Source organism: Apteryx mantelli, chromosome 18 (genome assembly GCF_036417845.1).
Source record: "Apteryx mantelli isolate bAptMan1 chromosome 18, bAptMan1.hap1, whole genome shotgun sequence".
In the NCBI taxonomy this organism is placed as follows: Eukaryota; Metazoa; Chordata; class Aves; order Apterygiformes; family Apterygidae; genus Apteryx; species Apteryx mantelli.
In genome coordinates this window covers 7,406,066-7,430,113 of record NC_089995.1, presented here as the reverse complement: position 1 = coordinate 7,430,113, position 24,048 = coordinate 7,406,066, and the positions used below count along the sequence as shown (strand labels likewise).

At 42.4% G+C, this 24,048-nt stretch overlaps 1 protein-coding gene across 2 annotated transcripts in view; it reads right to left on the bottom strand.

Moving 5' to 3' along the window:
• Positions 1-277: 277 nt before the first annotated feature.
• TOP1 (DNA topoisomerase I) overlaps positions 278-24,048 on the bottom strand; it is a 69,593-nt gene continuing 45,822 nt past the window's right edge. The window contains exons 6-21 of one of the 2 annotated variants that reach the window (XM_013947148.2): positions 23,775-23,870; positions 22,367-22,442; positions 21,247-21,344; positions 16,944-17,059; positions 13,470-13,591; positions 12,629-12,751; positions 10,972-11,159; positions 10,200-10,344; positions 9,119-9,262; positions 7,582-7,767; positions 5,936-6,004; positions 5,186-5,300; positions 4,306-4,433; positions 3,052-3,146; positions 2,086-2,235; positions 278-1,687 (exon numbers count right to left, since the gene is read on the bottom strand). In XM_013947148.2, the coding sequence (XP_013802602.1) occupies positions 1,585-1,687; positions 2,086-2,235; positions 3,052-3,146; positions 4,306-4,433; positions 5,186-5,300; positions 5,936-6,004; positions 7,582-7,767; positions 9,119-9,262; positions 10,200-10,344; positions 10,972-11,159; positions 12,629-12,751; positions 13,470-13,591; positions 16,944-17,059; positions 21,247-21,344; positions 22,367-22,442; positions 23,775-23,870 (1,954 nt within the window). In that variant the 3' untranslated portion in view covers positions 278-1,584. Of the gene's footprint in view, positions 1,688-2,085; positions 2,236-3,051; positions 3,147-4,305; positions 4,434-5,185; positions 5,301-5,935; positions 6,005-7,581; positions 7,768-9,118; positions 9,263-10,199; positions 10,345-10,971; positions 11,160-12,628; positions 12,752-13,469; positions 13,592-16,943; positions 17,060-21,246; positions 21,345-22,366; positions 22,443-23,774; positions 23,871-24,048 lie in introns of those variants that run through there. The other variant, XM_067307913.1, reaches the window with a different exon arrangement.

Here is a 24,048-nt window from a genome sequence, read left to right as displayed (position 1 = left end):
GGACATGCCGCTGGGTCAAATCCCAGTGCACCTGGCTCTTGACAGCATCTTCTGCACCAGCTCTGCTCAGATGAGGAAGGTTCAGGGGTCTTGCCCTGGAGGTAGCACCCTGCGGTAGGAGGCTGCAGAAACACAAGGGCTGAATCCCCTCCCTCCAGTGTCCACAACAGGGCACCAGCCCCCCCATACTCCCGAACTAGGGACAGGATCAGGGACCTCACAGCCCAGGGCCTCACAACCTGCTGCTCCGAGCTGAAAAAACACACAGACACCAACACTCAGTTAAGTTGTAGGAATTTATTTTAAATAACCTACAGTTGATTAAAAGGGAATTCATGATAAAAATAGAAGATACTTGTTGAGGAAAGGCTGCAGGAAATGGTCTTCGCACACACACTACGCTAACAATGCCTCTAAAACTAATGATTATAGCAAAAAAAGGTTTCACATTAAAATTCTGCTTTTTAGTTTTTTAAAATTTTTTTACACAATTACAAAAGAAAAAATAAAAGCCCTAAAATCTTGATTATTTTTCCTTTTTGGACCGATGCTCATTTCCCTCGAAATTTATTGACCTGTGAAACTTCTTTTTACACAATAAAATCTTTCAAGTAAAAGAGGGGAGTGGGGCTTAGAAAAAAAGGCGGGAAAAAAGGTAAAACAGTCTGACAAACCTAAAAGGTAGATATTCTTGAAGTGTACAGAGCGTGCTCAGAACAAGGGGTGATGGGAATGCCATTTGTTGCCATTTTCACTTGTCTTCAAAGTCCGCATTCATCTCCCCATCACACAGCCCTCTCCCCCCACCCGCTCCCCAAATCTACACGATCTTTAAGATCAAGAAGAAAAAACTGTTTAAATATTTTAAAATAATTAAAAGAAATAAAAATTCACATTTAAAAAAGGAACACTCAAGTCAGGAGGCTGATTTCCCATCACGCTTTGCTTTGAACAGATGCGGTGGATATTTGTAATTCATGTTCCAATGCCACGACTGTTTCAAGTGACAAAGAAAAAAGATTTGGATATTTCCATGACAATAGTGACGGCTGTAATAGGTGCGTTGGGTTTCTTAAATTTTATTGGCTTGTTAAATTCTGAAATGGGGTGGGAGGGGGAAGGGAAGGGCAGGGGATAAGGAGTCCATTTTCTATTAAAATATAGAAGTTATTGCAAAACCCTAACTGTAAAAACGCACCAATATAATTGGATTTTGTATACAGTAGCTAAAGATTCCCACGCTCTCAGTGTGATGGTGAATTTGCCTGGCGGAAGGTTGACAAATCCCCCATCCACTTGCCCTGCTTCAAGAGGAAAAAAAACCACACAAACCAGACAGCTAGAATTTGGATCTCTGAAACATTTTTAAATAAGTTGTCCATAGGACAACTGGCTCAGCTCCTTTAAGATATTTCCAGGTTACTCTTTCTCCAAGATGTTGGCTGTTTTATCTGATGCTCACTTGCCCCTTTCCTCCCCCTTCCCCAGTATCCAAGGACAAGTAAGGCTCACAGTTTATCAATCTCCCTAAAAACCAGGCTACTCCCCCTTTTTTCCCATAAAATTCAGCTCATTAAAAACAGGTTAAAATTCATAGTCTTCCTCTGCCATGTCGATAGCCCAGGCAAATTTCTCTCGTTGGGTTTTGTTATAAATCTTCTCTATAGGGATTCCCCACTTCTTACACCTGCAGAAGAGGAGACACCGGTTAAGAGTCAACATGGCACAGGTGTCCAACCCCTTGCTGTCCCACTCTCTCTCAGCACCTTCCAAGCTCTACCCATGCTCCGTCAGGAGATGCTACTCAGCTGAACAGGACCAGCTTCACTGTTAGACCCCTGCAGATTTCCTGACCCATCACCTCCCAGAGCAATGCTAGTTTTGGCTGACACATGACACTTGCCTCAAGAGAGTCATTTAAAACTACTGTAAGCTGTTTGCAAATATAAGGGATGGCCACAGAGAGACCGACCTCCCTGACAGCAGAGGGGCACTGCTTTCAGCCACAGCCCTCATCTGTTAGTTGGGGAACAAGACACAGGTGAAGGAGTGGTTCCCTCCAGCACACCCTAGGCAGACACTTACCAAGCAACAGAGATCCTGGGATCCAGATAGTTGAGTTTGGAGGTGCCCAAGGCAATCTGCTTGTTCTCCTCCCTATCTGTAGCCTGAACCTCCAGCTTCATCAGCTGCTCCTCAATCCTCTGCACAGCTTTCTTCTTGCTCTCCACTGTCCTGGGGGGGGGGAAGAAACAAAACATTTAATCCCTGATGCCTTGCTGAGGCTGAGACTACTGCACTGTGGGAACCCAAAGGGACCCTGCTCAAGTTAAGCAACGTGACCAGCCACAGAAGGCAGCCGTGTCAACATGTACGGTGACACAAACCACGCAGCACATGCAATTAAAAACTGACATAGTCAAAGGCAGAGCAGAGCTCCTAAGCTGGAGTTTTGTTTTAAGGGGTTGGAAGCAAGAGCCTCAACTGAAGCACTGACACTACACACGCTTTAAAAACAGCCCATCTATTCCTCTTTAATAGTCATGCTGCAGTTCCATCTTCAGAACTCCCCTGACTCAGCACCCCTGTATCTATTCTGCAGAGCACACACACAGAGTCTGCGTACAGTGCCTGCAGCCTTGGGCTTCCAATAGTGCAGAGTAGGACTCAGAAGTGCATTTGCATTTTCTAATTCCCAGCTTCCTGGCTCCCCATAAAGATGGGGATGCTGCACACTTGATCCATTACTCTGCTTGGTCCTGGGTAGCAGGGTGGTTACTATGCCACTGGCTGGTGCTCAGCTCAGAGGGCTGAAAGACACAACAGAGACTGATGCTAGTGACCACATCAGGAGCTGCAGTGTCAGGCCACTCTATGCTCCTCAGCTTGAAGGCCACTTCTTCACACATAGGGCAAAGAGGGGACCAGAAAGCCTGAAGAAGTCTTCCCAGCTCTCTTGGATTACAGGCTGGGGAAGCAGAAGACAGTGTGAAGGACCACTGGAGCTGATGGTACTGGGAGCATTGCACAGCCTAGTAACACCAGCCTTACTTTTTAGACTTCTCATCCCTCCGGACCTTGGCATCAGCTTTGGCGCTTTTCAGTTCTCTCCTGGCATCAGCTAACTGCTCCTTCTTGGCATCAATCTAGGAGAGGCAAAACCAGAGGGCAGCACTGTGAACAACCTGCAGACAACTGTGGCAGTCACCCCTGTGCAGCATGACCCAGCGACCGAGTCTGTGACCATGATCAGAAGGTATCAGGACTCAGAACCACTTCTGCAAAACAATGAGGCCACTGGTCTTCCAATGTGCTGTGGGGTCTAATGCAGGGAAACGTTCCCTCGAAGAAACAGGGCCCCAGACAGTTCCAAAGACAAGGTGGCAGCTGGAAGCAAGCCACTGGGAACCTTCTCACAGAGCTACACCCAAGCAGGGGAAGGGATTGGCATGGCCTGGGACTGGCCAACAGCTTGTACAGCCTGCTTGTCTGTCTCCACAGTCTCCCACCAGTACTAGCTCCCTGATGGTACCACAGAAGGATTATCCTTGTTCCCTCAGTGGGCATCAGTTCTTGCCCCAAATCTTACACACTGAAAGCTGATAAGGGTTCAGGCAGCTCTCTTCTGGTAAGCTTAGGATTCAGGGAGATTTAGCATCTTGCAGCTCCTTCAACCATTCCCCTTAAGCTTCCCCCAAGCTCTAAGATCTAGGGTGGAGGCAGCCATGTTAGGTGTTACAGAAGCAGGGGTCACTGCAGTGCCAAACCAAAAGTCCTTATTGTGAAGGTTATTCTAAAGCCAGACCAGGAACAGACCTAGCCCTTTTGCACCTCATGGCCTTCACCAGAAACAATCTGCAAAGGAAGAGGTCAGGTCAGAGGGGCGTAATGTACCACGTACACAGCCTGCACTGACAGTGGCCTGGGATTCTTGTAACAGGAGTGGATACCCACTCCTGTTTCTTTATGGGGACACAAGTCAGAGCTACAGACTGTGGCTCTTAAGTTTTAATAGCAGCAGAACATGCTGCCTGGTCATCTGTCAAATGAAGGGCAGCTAAAAAGGGTCTGGTCTTGGTCTCTATGAATAAAAGATGACTCAGACTGAAAGGCAGCACTTTCAGCTCGATACTATGCTTCCAGAGTCCTCCTCTCCAAGCAGGCCCATTTCTGACACAGCACTAACCAAATCCTGACAGGGAAAAGCTGGCTCCCCTTCCATTTTACCCCAAGTGAAAGGAAATGCAAGTCCCTGGATGCAGAACTCTGAGCCCTGCCCCAACCAAAAAACCAGGGTGGGGGTACCTTGCTCTGCAGATTCATCATGGACTTCTCAAAGGTCTTCGGTGGAGCCCTCTGGTGGTTACACAAAATGGCAACCGCTCTGTTGGCACGGTTATAGGAAAGGATCTTTGCTGGGATGTTGTCATCCGCTGTGAATTACAAAAAGAAGGTGAACAAGTGGTGTCCTCTGGGGCTTAACAGCCCCAACCAGCGTCCCACTGACTGCCAGCTCCCAGTCATGGGAAAAATGACTTTCCCCTCTAATGGGCTAGTCTCAGTACACTAATCACAGCTCTAAGAGCCTGACTACTTCTACCCTGGACCCTAACACCTTGTGGACAACTTCCTTTGATAGCGGCAAAGGCACCATTTGCCACTCATTAGAGGGAGGAGAAGCACATCCATGCTCGGAGCAGGGGACAGTAGGACCACACAACTCAAGACACTGTTGAGCTACACCGGTCCCTCCACAAACAGGAAGGGATGTGCCTGCTTTGTAAAGCTGATCAAAGTACAAATTACCAGTGCTCAACACAGGGATTGTGAATGAGCAGCCAGGAAAGATGGGGCTGTAACAGATGTAGCTGCCTTGCCTGCCACCTATAGCATTTTACAATTAACAGGAAACAAATGAGAGATTTAGTAAAGACCAGGTATGTCCTAGCATGCACACTTTGGTGTGCTCGTTAGTCAACTCTGCACTACCCCAGTGCTGGGCTGCTCAACTACCTCCAAAAGATTGTCTTGCAGTAGATTTTTGATCAGACCTTAGTTGTTTGACATTTACACTGGGAGAACAGCAAACAGGAAATACTCAATGCTAAGCCAAAGAAGCCAGGTCTGTATTGCAGGATGAGATCCATTCTCCCAGACCCACCACAGTTGCAAAGACAGGACTTACGGTTAGTGAGCTCCTTGAGCTGCTGCTGTAGCGTGATGGAGGCATTGTAAGTACGGAATACCTTGGCTGTCAGTCCCTCCATAAGGTCTTGAAGATGTTTATTTAAGATACTGGTCTAAGGGAGCAGAAAGCGGATGACAGTTAGCACCAGAATCAACCACAGCATTTGTGAAGTTTCTGGACACACTGATGAAGACATGCAGCTCACAGCTAGACTCTGGCTCGTGTACTCAAGCCTGACACCCAAGGCCAAATCTTCACTGAAACCACAGGAAAAGTGAACAAAGAAACATAAAGGGTTAGACCAGTATCAAGTACCATGAATGGCCAAAAATGTTTTCTTCCAGCGTGGTGCTTTTGGTTCCCAATAGGTGAAAATGGGCCTGTCTCACCCCAGGGGAGGTGCCTGAACCACCGCAGTGCTCCCACAGAGCCAAACATGCAGTTAGGGATGGCATCTGAAAAAATGTCACCTCACACAACCATCTTTGGATTCTGAAAAGAAACCTCCCCAAGTCAGAGCCAGTCAGGTTCCCCAGGACCAATGCCCATCACTTCAGGAGCCTGCAGGCACAGTGAACAATATGGACACCAGCTGGAGAGAGACTCACTGCCTCCAGGCCACTCAGACCAGCTCTGGAAAAAAAATGCCACAGAAACCATTTCTGGAGCAGGGTGGCAGCTATTGCCTGGTTCAGAGCGAGCGTGTCCATGGTGCTCTACCACCCCCCCTCACCATTATGTGCTTACATTGAGGCGATCAAAGAGGTCGTCCTCCGGCTGTTTGTTCTCCATGAACAGCTGAAGATTCTTAAACACCTGCAAGAAAAGAAACCCCACACCTAAGGCACACAGACTGGACAGTGCTGGGAAGCAGTAACTCCTAAGGAGGTCTCCCTTCCAAGATGCCAGTTTAAACCTGTTTTCAGGCAGCACTGAGGAAGAAGCTGGATGCAGCTTCCCAACAGGCAAACGCTTATCTCTGAAGATAACACTTGTGCTGAAGGTTCCTCCCCAGCAACAGGAGTCTTGGGCATTTAATGCCATTTATCCTTATCCTCCAGGTAAGATTGCAAGAGACCTGCTTCTGCTCTGGCTTAGCTGCCCAACAGAGAAAAAGATCTCAAAGCTAGCATTTTCCCCTTACTCTCCAGCATCACTCCAAAGAGACCCCTGAGCCATTTTCCATGGAGTGAAGCATTCAAAAGCCAGTTCTTCTCATTGCTGCATTGTTTCATACAATTCCACCACAAGCAAGTATCACTGGGGTAGGGGGAATAATCAAAGCCTCTTGATTACACAGCGATCACAAATCCAAGCTCTGTTTTCTAAAGCCCCAATTCTCAGCTTCTCATCAACACACATTCTTCTTCTATAGAGACACCTAATATACAAAGATTCCTAGCTCCACAACAATCAATTTCATTGTAAGTACTGAAGAAGAGACACTGAGACACCAATGATAATAAATTTAAACAGAAAAATATTTTCTTTTTCTTTAAAAAAGGACAACAAGAATTCCAGCAGATGCTCATTTCTATAGTGGCCACAGTTTTTCTTTCATTTAATTTTGCTTCCCAAGAGGTCAACATTTACTGCTCTTTGTCATCACAATTACTGAAGTATTATACACACGGTATTTAACACGGTGCTAAATGCAGAGCTGTGGACCAGATGCAAAGCTGTTACACCCACAAAAACAGAGTCCTTCTGGACAGAATCCTCCAGTTGACACTGATGGATGGGCTTTCCATCAGCAGATGTGAAACTGATGGAGGACAAGAATAAAGGAAATAATGTTGCCTAGGAAAGAAGTCTTAGTTAGTCTTGGTTACCCATGTTTTTAAGTCAGATCTATCTACTGTGTGCTCTGGAGTATCCGGAATCAGGACCTATTGCAGCAGGGGCACAACTCTAACACGAACAAAAACACCGTGATAGAGAAATTAGTATCATGCAAGCCCAAATCTCCTAACTGCTGCTCTAACAACAGCGTCATCCAGCGCTGTAATTCAAAGTCTTTTATGCTATTACTTGTCATTTGTGCCTAGAAGTCTACCACCTACAGGTGACAAAACCAACTCTGCTGACCAGAACAAAACCTAAGGAACTCATTTAACATAGCTGTTACAATTATGCTAAGCTAGCTCTTAGCACTGAGACCACAGGAAAGAGCAGTAAAATGGCTAAACACCACAGTGCTGGGTTATGTCATACCAACAGCAGCCTTATCCCCTTCCCAAGGCACTGCCAGTAAAAGGGGAAGAACATTAGCTGACTTGTTTTCTGGCTAGGTATCTGATCGCTAACAAAGCATCCAGTTATTGCCACTATGACTGGATCCACCACATTTTTCTGCAATGCAGCCTGTGGATATGTTCGTGGAGATGCCTTACCCTCTTTTCAACGGGGACTTTGTTGTAGTATCGGATGGAGTCTTTACCAAGGAAGTCGAACTCAACCACGTATTCCTGGCCGTCCAGTTCAGGATGCAGCTTGATATGTTCTACTCTGAGAGAGCAGCAGCCCACAGTGTCAGCTGTCTCTCCCTCTTCTTTTTCATTACCAGCTCTCAGAGCAAGCTACATTTAGACCAAGAAAAGAGAGGTAAGCATTTCAAACCATCCTGGTAGTGTACAGATGGTGGAAACTTTTAGAAAGTGGCCTATAATCAGGGTGTCCCCTCTGCCCCATTTGGTTTTGAGTTTAGCATCACAAATCAGTAATTCCCACGTATGACTCCACAAAGGGCAGAGATGTTAAAAAAGCATCTTTGAAAAGGAGAGGAATGAAAGGCTAGTTACTGAGGAAAGTAAAGAAAATAGTTCGAAGCACAAAGAAATGCAATGGAATTTGCATGTCCAAGGCCATGGAAAAGAAAAAAATGGAGAAAACGCACTTGGGTGGCTAAAACTGACATTTAAAAAATTCTGATATCAGTAAAACCTCTTTAAGTTCTCTTTAAACATGCTTTAAATAACCCTACACTACAGTCAAAAGCCAATCTACCAAAATCCCTTAAACAAAAGAAATTTGAGGTCAGGTTTAATGTAAGATATTTTACTGACTTTCTCTTGTTAAGTAACTCAAGCTTTAAGATAGTTCTGGCTGATTAATAAAAATCCATTTAAAAAACATTTGATACTTTTTTAATCAAACCAATTTCCATGTGAATTCAACCTGACACAAAAAAAGTTCATCAGTTGCTCTTCATTATATGCTAAAGAAATACACTTTAAATAGCATATGACACTTTTTCTGGCTTACATAAATAATCTAAAGGCTGTACTAGGCTGCATTTAAAAAAAAAAAAAAAGTGTTTTAACAGTACTGGCTAAACCAACCTGTAATTTTTGAAGAAAACCTGAAGTGTTCATATGAAACCCAATTATTCACATCAAACTTCCCCAATTTAAATCCAACCATCTCAAACAGAAACTGTTAATTTGGTTGTTCAAGAAGCCATAAGGTAGCAGGGCAACAGCTCTCTGGGAGCCAGTTTTGAATAGCTTAAATACATCAATACAACCACAGTCTTTATGCTGTGGGAAGAGCAAGTAGCATAATTATGAACCTCATGACTGTGACCCCAAACTAAAAGGTGACAAAATAGCAGAAATTCCCAGCAGGAAAACTGAAACAGCTGGAGACAAAAGGCCCACACAAAGTTCCCAGTAATCCAACAGGGAGATTTTAGAAACAGGTCATGAATTTTGCCTGAGCAAAAACAATGCTGCCTGAAATAGCCATGTTCAGTACAATAGCTTATTGCTTTGAATTTTCAGGTAATGAGAAGGAAAGGGAGATGGGAGCCTGCCCACCAGGAAGCCTCAGGATACCTTAGTAACTGGGCTCAATTCAGACACTCAGCAGTCCTGAGTACTCCCAGCAGAGCAGGAAAGGAAAGAGAGCGTGCTGGGGAACGAGCCTTACTTTATCAATGAAGTACAGCGCCACAGCCCTCTGCCGTACTTTCATCTCTTTGGATTTCCAGTCTTCTCGATATTGATTTCGAATTTTATCTACACACTTCTTCAACCTCCGAGCTGTCTCATACTTCTGCCAGTCCTTCTCACCCTGCAGAGAAAGTTGGAATACAGTCAGCACCAGAAAACAGGCAGAGGACCAGCTCCAATCTGCTTATCGGGGCATGTCAAGTCTGTGTACAGCAAATGGTCTCACTGTACAAAAGTGCCAAGACTTCACTGCTAAAAAAAGACAGAAAAGACATTTTATGCATTCCATGCTCAACATAGAAATGGTTTCCTCTGCTTTATGCAGATGCTTGTTTTCAGCTGTGTAATTAGTCAAACAGAAGATGTAAAAGCAACATCAACAGTTCATTATTATTATATATTCAAGCCATAGCAAAAAGAAGCCATGAATTCCCAAGGACAAAGATCCTCCACACTTGTAGGAAAAATCTCTTAAATGATTTCATAAGAACTTATTTTACCACCAAAACTGAAGTCTATTTATCTTTCAAAGGGTTCATCATTTCTTTCATGGGACTGATCATTGACCGGCTACTTGCTCCCACAATAGGATTCGTCTTCCTTAATCATGAACTCCTCAGTCTTCTCAGCCAGTAACCTGGCTACATTTTTAACTTCACAATAACTAATTAGCAGCCCATGGTTAGAACTTCAGCACATGATCAGGCAGGGAAAGTTAGGGCCAAAAGTAGTTAAAACATCCACCAGAACAAGTCTGTTTTTTGATAAAATGCTTTCTTTTAGGTTTAAAGAGTAACAGACTCCTACTATGAATGATAAAAATATATCTATTGAAAAGCATTAGTGTAACATTTCCGCTACTCTCCTGTGCAGTGATTGCGTTCTCTTTTTTTTTTTTTCAAGGGGGAACAGAAGCACAGAGACTTTCCTATGATTTTCACTCAAGAGTGAAAGATGAAATAGCAGGACAGCTTTACTCCTTATCACTGTTCTAGCCGACATCTGTATTTCCTTCCAGGAGATACAACCAATAAGAAATATTTTAACTAGATCTTTACCTTAATTCTTGAGCTGGGGTTCAACATGATGTATTTGATAGAACCTTGGATGTTCTCAGTCCATGAAACTAGCCAGGTGACCTTGTTATCATGCCGGACCTCTTTCCATTTGTGTCCTGGTGGAGGAGCAGGGATCTTTGAATCCCTGCGTAGTTAGAAAACAGGGGAAAAAAACAAAAGACCAAAAAACCCTGTAAGAGACTTCCACAGAATAGAAAGAAATAAAGAACACCAAGACGCAGTAAGCACAGGGAAGAAAACTGAGGCAAAGTGCATATTTGCACAAGCAGAAGATCAAGTGACTCAAACTGAACAGTCAAAGATCAGAAGTGTAACTGCTATGTTTCTGCTAAAGAATTAAACTGTAGATGTGAACACACGTGCTAAGACCAGCTCTGATTTGTGGATACTTCAATAGCTACGCTTATCAGGAGAGGACTGGAGAGAAGTCCACCAAACCTTTGCCTTGGAAATCAAGGAAGATTAAGTACAACCTACCTAGAAGGAAATTCATTTTTGGCAATGCTAACAGGAAAGACAGAGTTTCAGCAGATGCAGGCAGTAGGGATGGGGAGAAAAATACGGTGAAAAAGTCTACATAAAGCCCACAGCAGTCTTGTCTCTGCAATCCACATATGTCTAAGATAAGCAACACATGTATTTCTAAGAGCTTGGATATCAAGCTATAGAGGATTTTAAAAAAGCAGCTAACTAGAAAGCAAAAACAAAAAACAAAAACAAACAAAAAAGGTGCAAAGCACCCAAAGCTCACTTGCTGCAATTAATGATGATGTCTTCTGGCATGATGCGTCTCTTCAACATGCCCATTTTGGGATGGTTCCCACGTCCTCGGAAAAGACCTGGGGGTTCAATCTTAAAGTTGGCAATCCTCTCCTTGTGGTTGTCCATCACACAGTAACCATACTCCTTCAATAGCCGCTCATTCTCCTCTTTGATTTTCTGGGAAAACCCAAAAGCAAAAGTGATAACCAGCTCTCCATCATGTCAAATGCTGTACCCAATACACAGAAAAGTGCAGACTGTCCAGAAAAACATTCATAAAAAGCAAGCAGCAAAACAAACAGGAAACAGAAAAGATACGCAAAAAACTGAAATCTCAACTTTGAGGGAAACAGACCAAGGCAGTTAAAGATAGCTATGATTTTTGGAGTGGAGTTCACTTCATTCACCTCTATCCACATACCAAAGTTACAAGGGCAGTCTAAGTACAGCAGCCCCACCATAGCACTGCTGCTTTATAGTTTATTTTCAGCCCCAGAGTAAGCCCTTGAAGTCCACTGGACTTTACATCTTGTTGTTTAAGGAAAAACAAACAAAAAAACCCAAACCACACACACGCACACCACTTGTTTGAACTCGGAAAGCAGGCAGAGGAATGGCTCCAGTCTGCTGCTCAAGTCATGTCAAGCCTGTGTCAGCAAATGGTTTCAGAAGTTGAAAGTGGTCTCATAACTACAGAAGTGCTGAGATTTCACTGCATACTTCTGTGCTTGAACTCTAATAATACAAAAGAAAGGCTGGGAAAAATAAAATCACTGCAGCCCAAATTAAACCATCAAGAATCTGACCCACAAAGAGCACTGATGCTAAAGAAACTAACAGAAAAAGCCACTTCTGTTCTGCTGGAACACAGCTCACGATGTGAACTGGGGAAGGCTCACTCATATTTAGCAAGTGGAAACACTAAGACACAAGCTTTCTACGCTGGTGGGATCCCTCTGCCCCAAAGACGTTTCCAGGCAGCTAGGGGCCTCACTCCAAGGAGAACTACAGCCGTATTGCAAAAGACCAACTGAGAACATGAGGCAAGTTTCTGGCTCTCATTGGAGCGACTCTCCAAACACTCATCCAAAAATTATCCACTCTCCTCACAAGCCACTGCAAACAGGAAGAACTCCTTTTTTAGTGACAAAACTGCATTAAATGGAGGCCTAGTGTTTAAAATTTACTTTCCATATATTTTATTGACGAATGTCTTCACTGTATCCTTTCCACCATCCCTGATTTTGCCCTCCAAACCCAAGGAGTTGCCAAAATGAAAAATCTATCATTAGCAGCTTAAATGAGTAGCCATTGCTTATTATTGGGCAGGGATGCAGCCATTACACAAGTAACTATGCTCCCACGCATGTATCGCCTCCGATTCTCTTTATTTAACTTAAGCAGGATAGGAGCCTTAGAGCTATCAATATAATTTCAAGTCAGGCAAAAGACTCAAGGGTGAACACAGTGCTTTGCCCTACCTGAGCTATTGCAGCAAAAATTCCAATAATTAACACAAAAGTAATAGTTATAAAGCTAATAAAAGCTGACTTACAAATGGCAAGGCAGGCAGAAGAATGATTACACAAAGATGTTTACAAGCCAGCTAAGCATTTTAAGAAGTCTCCTAGAATTCCCTCTGGTACCTGTTTCTCCTCCTTGGACATCTGTTTCCTAGCTTCCGTCTGAGCTTTGAAATACTGGCTCATGTGGGTGAAGTCACACTTGCTGAGGTTGGTGATCGTGCTCTTCTCTTCAGGGGTCATTTCCTTGCAGAAAGAAAGTAGTGCTTTAAGTTTTCATACATGCATAATAGAGCGTACCCTGCCTCAGACAGTTTAAACAGGAACAATGGATAGGTTCTTACAGTAAACTTCCCAAAGCCCCCATATTTTTGCACACGCTGACTCTAGCCAAGGTCAAAGAGAAAAGGACAAGAAGCAAGAGCACACGGGACGCTAATCTTCTAGCGATCTGATCTCTGTGACCACTGTGCAGTGCCACAGCACCTCTCAAAGTGCTTTCCCACTGAACATTGGCTGAGATTGTTGAGGGATAGTGAAGAAATCCGGAAACCCATCTCAAAAAAATTGTGTCAGCTGATTTAAATGTTTGATTTCATGGCATGGCAAGTCAACTGAGTTGAAGTTCTGGCTCTGCAGGTCTTTGGAACGGGCTTCCTTCTAATATAAAGATGGCTCTTCAACAAGGCATATAGGAATCAAATCAGCAATACCCCACAAGGCTATGACAGGCAACTGTGGCTTGGAAAAGTCTAATCTTTGTTGGTTTAAAAAGGTATTTATGATAAGGCCCTTCCTGGTGAAGCTTCAGGGTTAAATGGAAATTTCACAGCTAAGACCTGAGGCAGCTTTTAGTTGCTCCAAGTTAACCTTTTTGTGTGTGGAACAGCAGTCTCTTTTCATTGCCTAGCACTAAGACACCAGTCACATCTGCAGTCATTCCAGCCCAGGACTACATGCACACCTTTCTCCAGTCTTTGAAAAAGTTTTTCCTGAAGATCTCCTTTGTAGTGTATTCATGATCAAGCATTTTTGCAAAGAATGTGGCAACTTCTTCCGCTTTGGTGCTCAGCTTCATGACTTTACCTACAAAGAGAGGTTTTCTTTTTAAAACACAGGGTAAACTTAGGAATTGAAGTCAGAAAGAAGCAACAGTAATTACCTTAAAGGACACTATACTTTTACCACAGAAAAGTTTTTCACAAAGACGTTATATGGGATGGCAAATTTGACAGGCAAAGGAAATACAGGAGCACAACTGCTTGACTTTCATCATAAACATTTTGAAAAAAGTTTCCTCTAGAATATAAACATTATAAAAAGCAATACCAGACCAATGTGAGACAGCTCAGAGAGATGCAGGACAGGAAGGGGAAAAAGGCCTCCTGCGGGAAGCCCTATGCTGAGACCTCCCAGTGATGTCTATGCGCCGGGGGAGATACTCCTGTTTGAAGTGCAAGAGGCAAATAATTGTATTATATTTCATATTCCGGAACTCAGACATATGAAATATCATCTCCATATTTCTCTTCTACCCACAGACAGACACAGCTTTGGAACAGCCCTTCTAGCCTTTAGCTATTTCTGGCCAGGAAGAGCCCTCACTATACATACACCACAAACAGGCTGAAAGCAATGCCAGACATTTAATTCCCCTTCACTGCAGGGAACTGTGTCAGAATTTTGCTAATCGTCTGAGGCCTTTATCATGGGAATGCACTTCTGTGTCTCCAAATCATGCTTGAAAGCTAGTCATATTTAAGACTGAGCTTTTAACGAACAAAGAAGGTCACATTTCAGCTTATCTGCAAGACTGCTGTACAAAGTGAAATTGCTGCAAGGAAAAAGATTTTTGAAGACAAGGGAAAAAGAGGGCGCTGCAACATTGAAGCTGTGGATTCAACATCTAACATTCGTATCGAGCGTGCCTTCTCAGTCCGGATCTCATTCCCGATGACACATGAGGTGCCAGTGATCTCTGCGAAGGATTTTGCATGCACCTCACATCTACAGCTAGTTGCGAGGAATATTTAGACTCCCAATAGGCTGGCAGAGAGTCAGCACCTGGGGATTTTTTTTTTTTTTTAACATGTCTGTTTTACTGCACAAAAAGTCAATGGAAGAAGTGCTGCAGTTGATTCTAAGCTATTGAAAAAAGCTACAGTACTTTTGATTTAGTACATGTTTAAAAACAAGTTACATCATCTCCAGAATTATAGCATAAGCGTTATCTATAAAGCCTTAAAATCTATAAAGCCTTATAAAACAGAACTTAGCAAAAGATCCCAAAGATCTGAAAATATCCCACATTATAAATTAAACCAACAATAATCCTGCCAATTTTTAAACTGCAACTTAAAATACAGCATTTGTTTGCTTAAAACAGGAAGTAGGGGAAGGAAGAGACAGCAAGGGAAACACTTTTTCCAGGCTGCAAGTTTAGCCTGAAAGACGCTATCAGTTAGTACCACGTTATGGGGCTAAACTGACTAAAGTTGCTTCCAATTTGCTGAACAGTAGTACATGCTCCCCAGTCATCTTTATCTAATTGCTTTAGAGTAGATTTCATTGGACTTGATTTCCTCTTTTTCCAAAGGTTTGAAAAGGCTCTCAGTGATAAGGCTGTATCTTTTAAAAAACAGAGGAGAATTTTTCCAGAGCACTGAACATTAGTTACCTGACTTAAAAGCTGAAAACCAGAGAGCAACCAGGGGACATATTAGCAGTCATTGCCATGACTCAAAGGCAACTGCCATCACGTATATTCTTAACTTGCCCTATCTATGAAAAGCATGCAAGTTCAAGCCGCCTTTATGGTAAGAGTAGTAGCTTGTTTAACCACAGTCACTCGAGCATGTATCCAAGCCCTAATAGATGGCTTTGGCATTTCAAGCTCCCTTCTGAGTCTGGTGTTGTAAGCTCTAACAATAGCTCAGGCAGTCATTATGTTAGACAGAAGCAGGACTCTTACTGCAACGCAATCACGAGGCAAGGGATGGATTCCTCCAGTGGGAGCCAGCAGCCTGGCAGCTGGCTGGCTGGCCCCAGCATGATTACTGAACTCTACAAATCATCCTAGGATAATCTTGAAATTAGACAATGCCTTGTGAGCACAGACAGCAGCTCTCAGCAGCTGCTGGGTAAAGCAGACATCTGATTTTTAGCCCAGTTTCTCAAGGCAGACGTACACGATTGCTTTGTTTGTCAGAATCCCACCCCTCCTCCTCCGCAATTTTTGAGCTTATTGGTTGATTTCAATCACAGAGACAGAGGCTGCAAAAACCCTGCACTTCCTCAAGACTTTATGAAATAGATGGCTAGATAGGAGAGAAGCTTATTACTGCCTGCACTGAAGGGATAGCTATAGCATAAACTCACTCCTCCTCTTCTCTAGACACCAGGAGAGAGATCTTATATGCTCTTGAATAGAGGAAAAATTTCCACCAACTTTGTATCAAGCTTTCATCTAACATCAAGAAAGAAGTCTGTAGGAAACCAGACAACCCTGATCACAGAGCTACTTGTTTAGAGACAGTCTTTAATAGGATATGATATGTTTATCTCACTACATTATTGCTGAAAAAGAATCCCACCTATTTCTCAGTATTTAAAAACATGCCATGTCGCATGAAAACAACACGTTGCTTCTGGAATAGTTCCATGGACAGATGCCCCCTTCATCGAAAATTATGTTTTCATCCACTCAAATGCCTCCCACTTAATTCAATCCTGGGTTAATTTGATCCTTCATTTAACAAGATCACAGGACTAAAAGGAAACACATGGGTCATCAAGTCCAGTCTGCAGCAGGCATCACATCATATAATCCCTTCCACATTAACCTCTAGCAACCAGCCAGCCCAGTGTATTAGAATCCCACGCCAATTAGTCCTATCACACACAATGGCTGGCAGGTGGGACCTCGAGTTACACTTAAGGGCTGTGTCCTTGGGCCAGGTTGACCCCCTGCAATCCTACAAGATCCTAAGCATCTGTATTAAAATTCAGTTGTCTTGTATTCCAGTCACACCAATCAAGCGATCATGATTTCATCACAGATGATAGAAAGTTACAATTCACAAGACTGAAGGAAAAAAGAGCAAGCCTAAAGATGACCAGTGATTAGCTACAATCATGGACTGTACCAGTTATACACTGCCACTCTCAGGTATACAACACTCTCATAGTTAAGCAAGCTGAGAGATTTACCACCACAACAGAGGGAGAACAAGTTCATATCCATATCTAATAAATTAACAGAATTCAGCAGGCTTTCCTCTTACTTCTCCAGATCCTTCTTCTTAGCTGTTGAGGAACTTTTTAAGCCAATCACTGAAACAAAACCACCTCCTCATCCCTCCAGTCCCCAGAAGAATGCCACAATGCCCTAAAAATATTTATTTCTTGTCTCAGCCAGTGAAAATCCAGATTAACTCACCATCATAGTAAAACTTGACATTTTCAGGCAGTGGTTCATATGGTGGAGCAAATACAGGACCTTTGTGTTCTAGGAACTTCCACTTAATGCCTTCAGGGTAGCGCTCTTCTTCCCACCTTCAAGAGACAGCAATATGAATCAATACAGTTTTAGCAATTTAGTATTATATGGGTATAAGAATATGTTAAATAAAACTAAAAAGCAACCATTATTTTGCCATGCACAGAACAAGTATAAATACTCAATATGGTGTGTCACCATTTTTTTAAAAAAAGCATAGCAACACCTATGAACAGAACACCTTGGGTTGCAGGTATCTGATGACACCAGAGTCATCTTCCACTTGCTGCTCCTTTCAGATAAAGGCAAAATCACATAGCTGAAAAAGGTGAGAACTTAAAAATGAAGAAGCAAATCTTGTAAAGCAGCTAGGATCATACTTAACCAGAGTCAGTTGTGATCTAACATCAATCAGGTCCAGGATGCCTGCTCAGCAAAGCTAAGCAATGCCAGTTAAGTTATGCAGCTGCTTTCTGATGTGGACAGGTATCCCATTAAGAGCAGAGATGATAAAGATGTTCATTTATGACCTAAATGAGAACCCACCTGTTTGAAAGAGAAATACTAATGCCTGCTCTGTCATTTTAATTTCATATCCATTCTTTGGGTAACAAAAGCATAGTTGGAGGAAAGCAAAGTAGCAAAGGAAAAAAAGCATACTTGCCTTAAAGCACCTCTATAATAACATTTTGCAAATCATGTATTAGGTATCACAACATGGCAAAGTAGGCCCGCCAATCCCATATTCCAACTGGACAAACTCACCGGATCAGTATGTCTGCAGAGAAAAGGGATCCCCCCAGACCAATTTCCTCCCCCAATTCCCAGTACCCTGTCCCCAAATCACCGACACCATGCTCCTTCCCTGCCTCTACACTTTCATGATTACTAGAACATTACTGCTACATACTGCCGGCACAGGATTCCCTGCTGAGACAGGCTATTTTACTTTAGCATTTAATCAAGTGGAAAACCATCAACCTGTCACACTACTCAATCTCTGAACTGCCCAGACAACTCTGCTGAACAGCCATGACAATAAAAAAAAGCTTAAGCTTCCCTATGCCAATTCTTTTTCCTTCAGCGTCAGCCCTATGAGCAGTTTCACCCTGGGTGCAACAGCAGCTGAGAAAAGACGTGCATGTACTGGATACATCCCAGGAAGCATGATGCACTAATATTGATTACTTCATTCCTAATAAGATAACAGGGTCACTGTACAGAAGACAAGCACTATATGGAGAAAAGAGCTTCTCCTAGAAGAAGTACTCAAAATGCTTCATAAATTGTTGACATACAGGCAACACTGAAGAGCAACAGTCATATGGGACACAGCACATAGCCACAGCTAGAAAGTCATCATCTTTGACAAAACACTAGACCTGACCTTTATTTATTTATTTATTTTATGAGAAATGTAGCAGTATCTTTAAAGGCAAAGTGCAAAACCCCACATGTCAGTACAAAGAACCTGTCTGTTTGATATCAATCCTTGGCTGGGAGGAAGGCTTGAGTGAACCATGTTGAGATAAGAACTTGAAATGTTGACATCTGAAGTCTAGATCCCAAATATTTACATTCCTAATGATTATTTTCTAAATTAATTGGAAGCTAAAAATATAAATATTTTGTCAAACATAGGTCTAGGTTCTTCCACCCAGAAGCTCCTTACAGCAAAACAAACCCAACCTCCCCAAACACCCACTTCTCATCCTAGTCAAGAAAAAAAAAAATTTTTTTCTCTAACACAGATTTTTATTTCAGTAAAACAAAAGGAGGGGATTATTTGCAGTAACCACTGCTTTAGAGGACAGATTTGTCATTTCTGCTTTTTTTTATTTTTTATTTTTTTAATTTACCATTCTGCTATTTACTTGATGGGAAATTCCATTCTTCTATCTGTTCTATTCTCTTAATAAGGAAGCACACAAAAGGAGAACTAGAAAGGCAACTGTTTAAACAGATAGCTGAAGCATGTTGTGCCAATTGAGAGGGCTACAAGTAAACGTCAGAACCCTGTTGTAGTTTCTAAACCTGTGTTCAGCAGCCCAGAGATATCAAAGTTCACCATGAAAAGATCACAGATGGGTCCCAATACCGTCTCCTGTGCTCCTAAGCAGTGGTACAAGTTTCTTGATTAAATCCCATACCAAACCTGTCCTAAAGAATGCCAGGGTGACTCAAGAAGGTAGAGTTGGTGAGGGTTTTTTGTGTGGAATGAAAACACAGAAGCTTCTTAGAAGAGACCAGACTATGCCAGGTGTATGTTATTTCAAAGAAATGAACTTATAGCACAGAGTGGGAGAAGTGCTCATAAGGTATACTTCTGGATCACATATTCTTCACACCCTGACAGAGTGTGAAAATGACCTTGAAAGAGCTCCACATGGTGATGAACAAGGCCAACGCCTTGGGAATGTCTAGCATCAAGCATTTCCATACATGGGGATTAAAGTGCTCAAGGCAACAAGCACTTGAGGAAGCAGCCAAAAAAAAAAAAAAAAAAAAAAAGAATCAGACTTTCAGAAAATTGACTCAGATGGAACATAAAATGCCCTGAAGAGATGCAATTGAAGTGCTACATGGAGATGAAACCCTGTCCAGCAAAGACATGCTATACAAAGCTGCAGATGGACGACAGGAACATCAGCAGAAGGATGCAGTTACCTTCTGCCAGATTTTGCAAAACATGCTTTCAAAGGCAGTTTTTCCTCAACAGTCAGCACGAATTGCAGAGCTTAACATAGCTACTTGGGATTGTGCTGCCAAAGCAGGTGAGGGAGAATTGTATGGCTTGCCAGTAAAGGTTTGCTCTTGAAGGATATGGACTACAATAAAAAGGAGCTGTGATAACAGAATAGTAAGTTTTAGACAGAACCAGTAAGGGCTGCTGAGACAAGACCAAAAAAGACGACAGATAATAAGGCCTAAAAGGACCTTCTGCAGCTTCATATTTCTTCATGTCCCAGCAGTTTTTAATGTCAGAGTACATAAAGATATGTTGTTAAAGGGATCAAGAAGTGAATTGTTCAGGAAAAAAAAGAATCAGGATCTTTATAAGGAGGGGCCTGAAAGCCAGATTTATAAGAAAGCGTACAAGTATAGAAATAGACAGGTGCCAATGTTCTATGTGAGGAAGCTGTGGCAATGAAAGGGAAATATTTAAAGACTATAAACATTATGGAGTGCTTTTTTTTTTTTTTTTTTTTTTTTTTTTTTTTTTTTTAAGATGATTCAGTAAAAGTAATAAGGGGGTTAAGAGGCTGAACCCAAAAGGATCTGGAAGATTGCAAAGTCATTTCCTCAGAAGAAAACACCATCCCCAAAAGGTCAAAAAAATATACTACAGGAGATCAGAGGAGTGCAGAAAACACATTTCCATTTGAAGTCCTGCTGCATTAAACTGAGGGAAGTATTAAGGTATTCAAAATACACACATATCTCTGCAAACCTAGGGGTAAGATTAGTTTACATTACTGAGGATAGTTTAAAAAAGGAAAATCCAATTGGTTTCTTAGAGAGAGCGCTATTGGGGCAGCACAGGCCTGTCTCCCGCATGAAACACAAAGTTTCAAATTTATTTAAAAAGTTCTAAAACCGCAAGTGTCAGTGAAAGCAAAATTTCATTTACTCAGTGATGTTACTTTAGGATCCTGTGCAGGAAAGAAAGTGCTCCCCATTCAAAATTTATTTTCAAAATTTAATTTCCAAACAATTCAAGTTTAACTAGTCAACAACTCAATCAACTTTCATTCTTGTGCCTGAGATAGGAGCAGTTTTGTGAGGCATGCAGTTGACATCCAACGCGAATAAAAAAGGTGGTCACTTACTTTACTAGAATAATCTAGCTTTAAAAGCCAGACATCTATTGCATTTATACATTCCTGTTGATATCCTAACCCACTGGTTTTCATATTGCTTTGAGGAATGTCAGCAAGGGGCAAGTTTGGGCACAGGAATGTCAGATCTGATCATTACAGGTAGCTTCCATATTCTAGCCATGGTAAAGAACTACTTATTTCTTGTCTTAGGTATAGCAAAAAAGCTATTTCACTTTTATTTCAGAGGATGAATACACTGAATGAGATATTTAGAACTTACCAGAAAGTAAGCCAATTATTCAGAACACAAATCCTTATGCATCAAGAGAAGAGAAAGCCAACTGTTTACTTGGTCAGGATGGGAGGTAACAGAAGGAAAGTCCAGGTACAGGGAATAGTCTGTAGCATTGATATATAGTTACCATTTCCATTTTTGTTCCTCTTCTTTTTTCGGCTTCTTTTTCTTGTCCCCTTCAGGGACTTTCTTATCTTTGCTCTTAGCTTTCTTGGCTTTGTTGTCCTGCAAAATGAGGAAGAACTGTTAGGCAAAGCTACTCCCCCTCACCAAAGATGATTTAAAACTAAAGATCTCTCTTGGGATATATTGTTTGACCACAAACAACTGAATTACTGCAGCCTAACTACATAAATGTGCTCTTAGATCATCCTATTAAGTCAAAGTCCTCTGATGGTCTCACTTGAAAGTTCTAAGCCAACTTTTTACTTCACAAGTGGGACATGCTAAGCACACACACAGTCAGCTAGTTACCCTGGCTCACCTGTTAAGCTGTGAGTCAGGGCCACAGTAGCATGATTACCCAGTCACAGAAATGGCCTCCTTGACCTGCAGTAGCACACCTACTCTGGCAAATGACATAGAGCACACTTACTCCACTGTGAGGGTGCTTCTGGGAATGTACTGGCAGATGCTTACCGTAGAGGCTTTTATTAAGCTCTAGGGAATTAACCATGCTGCCAGGAAATGCTCGCAGCATGTGCTTCACATGGATATCTTCCCTAGCAGATGTGGAGTCTAGTTCATTAGTCCCAAATTGTGGCTAACTTCTGTTCTCCAAGTCCCTTTCCAAAGAAATTCCCATCCTAGGCTCCATGTAAAAGCTTTAAGCTGCTTTATAGCAGCTAATCTAGGTTTCAACTCTTCTGTCTCTGAACTGTGCTACACCATCTGTGCAATTACCAGATGTTGCTAGTAGGGCTCCTCCGCCCCTCCGAGGGGATCCTAAGCAGAAGGATTGTGAATTCCCTGGAAGAGGCTAGAAGTTCATGTCTGGGAGGCATCATCTCCATCCACTGTGTTGAGAGGAGGAGAGAGAGTTCTCCTGACTTTTTATACACTATGGCCCAGACATTAACTCACACCATAGGGGTGGATCTACCACATGCAGCTTTTGTCATGCATGGTGGCATTGGCTGCACAGCCCCCGCTTCCTTCCCCTTGCATCAGATTCCCTGCATAATCCAACACTGAATTGTCAGCCTTGCTTTTCTTGATCCCAGAAATAAACTTGTCCTTCAGTTTACCTCTTCCTCCTCTTGTTTCCTTTTCTTTGCCTTCTTGATGTCTTCCGTTTTGATTTTCTTGGGTTTATACTCAGCACTAAGAGAGAAAAGAATAGCTGATGAAAAGTCATACATATATGAAGTGTGTGCACACACACCTGTGTACACAAATTCACAATACTTCTGGCTTGTTTAAGCTGTAAAGTATATTTATTCCCCCTCTCTGAAGGCTGAATAATTGCTATGCAGCAAGACAGACTAAAAAAAACCCAACAACAACAACAACAAACCCCCACCCACACCCTAGAAAACCAACCTATTAGTATGTATACCCCTCTAGAAGTCATGGACACCAGAAGCAAAAGTCTTCCTCAGTGAAGAACCAGTTCAAAAGCATTAGCGGCTGCCCAATGACTACAGTGGATAAATCAGAGAAAATCTTACTGGCACCCCCTTCTTTTCCCCCCTTTTTTGGCCATGAGTCTGAGACCTGCCCACAAGGTCCACTTTTTGCATCCCCACTAGTTTAAACAATGGCAAAATTGACTGCTGGCAAATTCTTAATCTTTCCATTGCAGGCATGAGAAGGGAGGTCATAAAAACTTAACAGAAAGCAACAAATGATTACAGTGATTACACAAAAGACGTCACACCCATCTCTTGGAAACTGAGGAGTGCCACATAGAAATAGAATGCCACTATGGTTAAAAAAAAACTTTTCCAAGCCTTTAATTCCAGATGGGTAATAAGGTAATATAGTAATAATGATAATAATTATAAATAATATCATCATCATCATCTAACGAGTTAGATATACAGAGATGGTGACAGAACACAGCATGATATAACCGGGCTTTTATTTTACTGGGCAGGCTACTATACAGAGGGCAAACATCACATGTATTCTTCTTTAAATTTGATTTAGAGTCAAAAATCCTCAGCATAGCCCACAACTTATTTAGATCCTTTTAAAGGGGAATCATGCGAAGGCAGCACAGACAAAATGAAATCAGGCTGACAGCGCATTTTCTTCCTCCGGTGCAGTCATTTCCTCACCCGACAAACTACTGCAAACACTGAGCTAGCATTAATACCTCACTTGCTCAGATTTATGTTTTACAATCTTGGTCTGTGGGGTTTTCTTCTACTTACCCTCTGGTTTATTTATTTATTGTTATTTACTAGCACTGCAACAGCTCACAACATCCTCTGTAGAAGCAGGTAATGATATTTTTTTCCTACAGACAGCACAAACACCATCCTTGTCCTGCTCAAGAGAACTTGTAACAGCTTAAACAGTCTGATCTCAGATCCAGGCGTGCATCTGAACCAGTTTGAACTGAAGGACCTGGAATCCCACCCGGTCCCCCAAGGTTCTCTTTTTAAACTAAAGGCAAACATTCAAGTCACTAACACTCGGGTCACTTACTCATCATCTTCTCGAGGTCTCTTTAGCAGTTTGGAGTCCTCTTTGGGAGGAACATAAAAACCATCATCATCTGGTTCATCTTTAATACGCGGTGGACTAGAAAAAGAAGCAAAGAAAGGTGGTTCTAACTTCAAAGAATAGAAGTGGTTTGGAAGCCAGCACTGACTCAGTTGAAGAAATGAGCTGCAAAGCAGGCACGCTTTCCAGTCCTGGAATGGGTTGTCATCTTAGACCCCATAGCTCTGGGGCTTGTCATTCTCTGAACATCCACAGA